Consider the following 6,636-nt stretch of genomic DNA (forward strand, 5'->3'; position numbering starts at 1 on the left):
CTCTTATTCAATCTATTCGTATTTGTGTTAGTCTATCCTTACATGCCTTAATGATTTCGCTAATACTTGTTATATCTCCTAATTGATTATTTGCTCTCATGCATTAGTTGAACTTGTTGCCTCTTTTATTATTACATGATATGTCTTCATTGTTAATTATCATTATTTGAAGTTGTTGATCCTGTTATCTCTTTCTTTACTGATTATCATTTACATGAAGTAATCGTTCAGGTTATCCCTTTCCTTGTTGATTTCCATTAGGTGAAACTCATTGCTAAATGTTATCTCTTTTATTGTGAGTTGATCTTATCTAATATCGTGGTTATACATTATCCCTCTCATTGTTGAGTTAATTGGTATTGAAGTTGTGAAAGTCGTTAACACGTTGTGGCGAAGTTAGTTATTGTTGAGGCATCTATCTTATTCGTGTATACGTTGTGGTGGAGCAACGAACTATTGTTACGAAAATATTGGTATTGTTATTGTTGTTGGCAAGTTGTGGTATATGGGCACTTGTGGTGCAAATTATTATTGTGATATGATATTGACGTGCATGCGACGGTATAAGGCTTGGGGTTAATGTGCATGCGGCGGTATAAAGTGGGACTTATTTGCCTGTTGCTTGTAGGGGAACTGCGTAAAGCCACGCGGCGTCATTAGGTGGGCTAAATTGCGTAGCTATTTCGGAAAAATTATTTTCCAAACTAATTTCAAATGTAAGGTTCACGCGGCAGTATAAGGAAAGTTTGTGATTGAAATTGAGAAATGTGAATATGAGACAGTACCTTAGTTGTGATTCTTGATTATATGAGGTGGTACCTCATTGTGATTCGTGTTGTTTATTTCATGCTGCAAAGTGTTTTGTTGGAAATATTTCTTATTGTTTTATGTTTTATTGTTCTAGCAGTTGTTGTGCGTACATGATCATTGTAGCCCATTTAGTTGCTTTTTTTATGCTATTTCCATTGTTGATTTTCGGTTCTAGTTCATATTATCATCTTTTTTAGTATTAGTTGTTTCTTCACTTTCCATTACATAACCGTATTACATATTAATATTGTTTATTTATATCCTAGTAGGTGTCTTGACGTGGCCTCGTCACAACTTTACCGAGGTTATGCTTCATACTTACTAGGTACTGTTGTGGTGTACTCATACTATATTTTTGCACATTTTTGTGCAGATCCAGGTACGCTTGCTCGTACCGATCGTTAGAGGTTATTTGTAGTTGCTGCTTGGAAGACATCAAGGTATACCTTCTCCATGTCCTCATGCCTCAGAATCACCTTGCCTATCTTACTTCCTGCTGTATTTCTTTCAGATAGAGATGTATTAGATCTACTAGAATTATTCTATAAAGTTTATGACTCACTTCCACCGATTTTGGGGTGTGTATTGATAAGATTATGTTTTGGAAGGTTTTTATCAGTTATTCAGTTCAATTTGGTACCTTATTAATTATATTTCATTCAATTGTTAGCAAATGTTAGGCTTACCTAGTGATAGAGACTAGGTGCCATCATGATATCCTATAAAGAAAAATTGGGGTCATGACAAGAATGAAGCTTGACTTACCTATGGAGCTTCATTGTGACAACAAAAGAGCCTTACAAATTGTATCTAACCCAATGTGTCATGATGGCATGAAACACGTAGAATTTGATTGCTATTTTATTAGTGAAAAGTTGCAACACGGGTTTATTAAAACAATACACGTCCCAAGCAAGAACCAAACCGCGGACATACTGACTAAAGCACTTGGAAAGTAATTGCACAGTGAAATAGTTTGCAAGTTGGAGATGATAAACGTTTTCTCACCACCTAACTTGAGGTGAGTTGTAGAAATTGATCATAGCAGTAGTTGTTGTGCACAGGCAATTGTAGTTGTACAGAGTTAGTTGTAAAGAGAGTTAGTTGATTGGTTAATTAGTCGTATTAGTTGAGGTATAGTAGTAGTATTATAAATAGTTTAAGGGGTACAAATGTAACAACCAACTACTTCATTTTATACTTTCAGTAAAGGCAATACAGAGTAGTTCTCTCTATCTGCGATTGTTTTTTTTTCCTCAACTCAGAATCAGCTTCCCTCTCAACAACATAAATACCATTTGCTTATTTGAGGGTTTTGGATTGGTGAGAGGTGATCGGGGTTGAGCGATTTATCAATTTTCTTATTGCTTCAGCATATGTTATTGAAAGAAAAATGAATTCAGAGAAAATACATTTGTCACTTTAAAATAAGTCTTCTTTCCACAACCTCATGAAAAAAAAACGAATTTGGAAAAACAATAGCATAAATAGAAACAATTAAGCAATTATCATAAGAGAATAATTTTAAAGTCCTTCACTAAAATACATCCTGAGATATACATTTGTCATTGAAACAACAAACACAAAAACATCGAAAATTGAAATTCTTCTTTTAAAAAAGCAGACTATATACGAGTAGGAGTGCGGGTCGGCAATCCCCGAGAATCAAATACCTAAGCTCGATTCTTCAGAGTTCACAATACCAACACAAACTCAGATAATTAAGAAATCCAAACATCAGAAAATATAATTAATTATATATGAAGAAAATGTAAGTAAATTAAAAAAAAAAAAAAACAGAAGAACATTGATCTTGAAGTTAATTATGGATTTAATCACCTTTTCCAGCTTCGACTTCTAGTTAATTGATCTCTAACTCCACCCACAACCCATGTCTCCTTTGCTATATCAGCTGATAATTTGTGGAAATCACTCCCACATCTCATCACCACTAAGCTTTCATTCTTCCTCTTGTTTTCCATTTCTTCCAAAGCTAAAGTTGCTTTCTTTTCTTCTTCATTAATGCCCTCCTCCTCCTCTTCTTCTTCTACTTCTTCTTCTTCTTGTCTTTCTACAAGCCAGTTTTTTGGTGGAGCAGAACGACATCGCATAAGTAAAAGTGCATTAGGTGGTGGTGCACAATTAGGAACATCATTATTTTCATCATTTGAGTAATCTTTCTCTGTTTTCTGATTCTCATCTTGCAAAACCATGAACCATTTGGAAAATACAGTTCTTGAATTTTCTTTGTTATCTTCTTCATCATTTATCTCTCTGCCTCCTGCGTAATTTTCTTCTTGTTCTTCTTCTTCCTCACCTTCCTCGTCTTCGTCAGAAGTGATGTCATGAGCTTCTGTTGGAAATGAACCGAAGCAACGAAACTCAAACCTTATATTACGAAGACAAGTCAAGAATTGCATTGCATCTTTTTTTATTCCAATTGCTTCCATCCAATTCTTCTTTTGTGCCTTTCTGTTGTGTAGCTTCTCAATTTCTTCCATCACTGATTGCCAATTCTTGCATGAGCTCCCCATCTTTGGCCTTACCTTTATCTGCCCTGTATAGGCGAATCTAGAATTTAATCTTTACGCTTTAGAACATTAACTTATACTACTAAATTTCAAGATTTTAATAAACATATATCTATGATCTAAATAAAAAAAATTGTACGTTCATTACCTGCACAAGTGACTTTTGGTGACGTGGGCTCTGAAATTATATCTGAATTCTTGGATTTAGACCAAAGAAGAGGACTAGATTGGGCTGCAACCCCACCAATTCTGGTGCTAATTTTCTTGAGTTCATGATTTTGGTGGCGTTTAATGGAATCTGAATGTCTTACTGGGCTACATATTGGTTTTGGCATAAGGGAAAAATGTGCTCTAGATGGAAAACACACTAAAAGATCTGCTGAGGGAGGTCCTTTCCCTTTTCTACTACTTTTCATGTTTAGCTCTCTTTGTTTGTTTCTCTTCTTCTTCTTCTACTTCTTGAATGATGTTTTGAGTTTCTAAAATTCAGATCTTGAGGTTTGAACAACTGTAGGAAGAGTGAGTTTTTAAAAGAAAACAAAGAGGGGAGGCAAAGGCAGTTGGACAGCTTTGTTTAATTACTTTTTGTTGATGTGCTGCTCCCTTTTTACCATCTGTTAGATGGTGCATTTTTCTAATTATACTCCTTTTTGCATTCTCTGTCAAATGGGGTCACAAGTGTGACCTTCCCTTCTCTTCTTTCTTTCTTAGCTAGCTTCTACTTTTTCTCTGACCCCTTTTACCTAACAAACTAATTAAAATAAATGAAGAAAGAAGCATAATATTATTAAAAAGGAAAAAAGAAAAGTAGTTCAAAGGGATGAAGAACAGAAAAAGTTTAGATGCCCACGAGCTTTGTTTCATGATCCAATCATATCATCAACTTGTGAGACCATGCCAGCCAGCTTAGGCAAAGCTCATCCTATAGAGCTATTGGCCACAAATTAAACCAACCAAAATTATGTATATACCAAAGTCCCTTAGGTTAGAATAAGTCAATTTTTGACTTGGAGGAATGTATTAGGAGATTAGCTATATTGGCAGAGATTTTTGAAGAAATAACATACTTTGTGCATTTCAATTTATGTGCAACACTATTCTATATTAGTACTGGTAACTCTTTGAATTCCAACATGTCCATTTTACCCTAATTAATTAAACTCCCTTCTAGGAATGGCATGGATATCATATTTTACGCCACAAGACTCAAAGGGTATATATGTATATTATACACATATTTTTTAAGACCACACATTTATTTATATTTTTATATTTCCCGTCTAGTCACTAATAGCCTGTTTGGCCAAAAGTGTTTTTTTGCGAAAAGTACTTTTGACCAAATTTGAGGTGTTTGGTCAAGCTTTTGGAAGGAAAAAAAGTGCTTTTGAGGAGAAGCAGAAGCAGTTTTGGAGAAGCAGGAAAAAGTAGTTTCTCTCCAAAAACACTTTTTTGAGAAGCACTTTTGAAGAAAAATACACTTGGAAGCAGTTTTTTTAAGCCTGACCAAATACTAATTGCTGCTCAGAAGTGCTTTTCAAACTAATTAGCCAAACACAAACTACTTCTCGCCAAAAGCTATTAGGGCATTTTCAATCTTTACGCTGAAGTGGATTGAGTAGATACGCTGAATTTAGTATAAAGTTTAGCTCGTTCTATGATCCAATCCAATCATAGAATTTAGAAAAACACTTCTCAAAATAAGCTGATTTTTGCAGCTTAGCCAAACATGCTATAAGACACAGAGAATAAAATGGAGGAAGTACTTTTTCTTATATCTCTATATGGATTTCATGTTTATTCCTACCTTTTTTTTTCTTCCGGTTGAAATTGCAGGGTCCCGGAACAGAGAAGAGAGAGACACCGAAAGATCAAGAAAATAGTACGAGCTATAAAGTAATCTATGAACATGTCATATTGATAAGAGAAATGCAATTGATACTTGATAGGCACTACTCACTAAGGACATCTTAGTCTTTGGCCCTCTTTGCCTAGTTTTTACATCAATGCTAGGGTAGGCGTATCTTCGTACTGACACTTTAGTAATAATAGAACGAGCTTCTAAATTCTGACAAGTTAATGGTATTAGGGCATTTTCAATCTTTACGTTTCCAAAATGGGAATTTTCTCATTTTACGGATAACTTACTCTAACTATTCCACGTTTTTTTTTCAAATTTTTTTATATTCTTCTCTCTCATCTATATTATATTATTATCTTTCATTTCAATTTTATTTTTTAATTTCCATTAAACAAATTTCATCTTTTATTTTTATTAATTTGTAATTTTCATAATTAAAACAATTCCATAAAATTTTAAATAATATAATTTGTAAGTAATTATTATAGATTAACTAATAATTCAAATAAAAGTGAAATCATTGCGATACAAGATTAATTAAATACATATTACAAAACGATAAATTTCATTCAAAATACTAGATAAACATTCAACTTCAACCTCTAGTATTCTCCCATAAATGATCTATTAATGTATTACGAAGTGCAAAATGAGCATCTTTATCCTTAATTCTTCTATGTCGAAATAAATTTTTTTGAAATCGTTGATTTTCATCTACTGCCATTTCTACATAAAAATAATAAATGCACGAAAATTAATTTATCAAAATTATACACCAAAGTTAAGATATAATATTAATATTATAAAGACATTACATAAACATAATTAGGTATATATAAAGAGATAAATTAAAAGATTAAATAATAAAATAATAATAATAAAGTGATGAATAGTAATGGGTGAGATGAATAGTGTACCCCCATATTTGAGGGAACACTATTCATCCCCCATTTTGAGGACAAAAATGGGGGAGGGTTGGAGCTAAATTCCCCCAAATATTTCCCTCATTATGGGGGATGGGGGCAAGGTTGGAGATGGCCTTAGAGTACGTTTGGACAAGGGTTTCATATCACAACATCGGCCAGAGTTTAGAAAATTATATAGGCAAAAATAACAATTATAATAACCTTATGCAAATAACTATAACAGAACATGAATTCGAGGGCAGGTGTATCGGTCAAAATTTGATCAAGGGAATCTTGTTCTAAGGTAGATTATTATGAGATGATTAGTTTGAGGTCGAACTCGAGGCAGAAGGAACTTATCGGCAAATAAAGTAACCGAGGTCGAGGTCGAATACTCAGGTCAGTCATAACAGCTAGTTTTTTTAGCAGGATATTTTAGGGGAATATTCTATTGAATATTCTCTGCAATTGTACTTTAGGTTAGGTACGAGATATGTCCGAGATAAATAGAAAGGGAGAGAGAAGAAAGAGG

The 6,636-nt window shown here is 33.6% G+C and overlaps 1 protein-coding gene across 1 annotated transcript; it reads right to left on the reverse strand.

Moving 5' to 3' along the window:
• Positions 1-2,311: 2,311 nt before the first annotated feature.
• Positions 2,312-3,898, reverse strand: LOC107770549 (uncharacterized). Its single transcript, XM_016589872.2, has 2 exons — positions 3,490-3,898; positions 2,312-3,367 (listed from the first exon to the last, which is right to left on the reverse strand). The coding sequence occupies exons 1-2, from the start codon at positions 3,755-3,757 to the stop codon at positions 2,646-2,648; spliced, it is 990 nt and encodes a 329-aa protein (XP_016445358.1). The 5' UTR covers positions 3,758-3,898; the 3' UTR covers positions 2,312-2,645.
• Positions 3,899-6,636: the final 2,738 nt, after the last annotated feature.

Source organism: Nicotiana tabacum, chromosome 16 (genome assembly GCF_000715075.1).
Source record: "Nicotiana tabacum cultivar K326 chromosome 16, ASM71507v2, whole genome shotgun sequence".
In the NCBI taxonomy this organism is placed as follows: Eukaryota; Viridiplantae; Streptophyta; class Magnoliopsida; order Solanales; family Solanaceae; genus Nicotiana; species Nicotiana tabacum.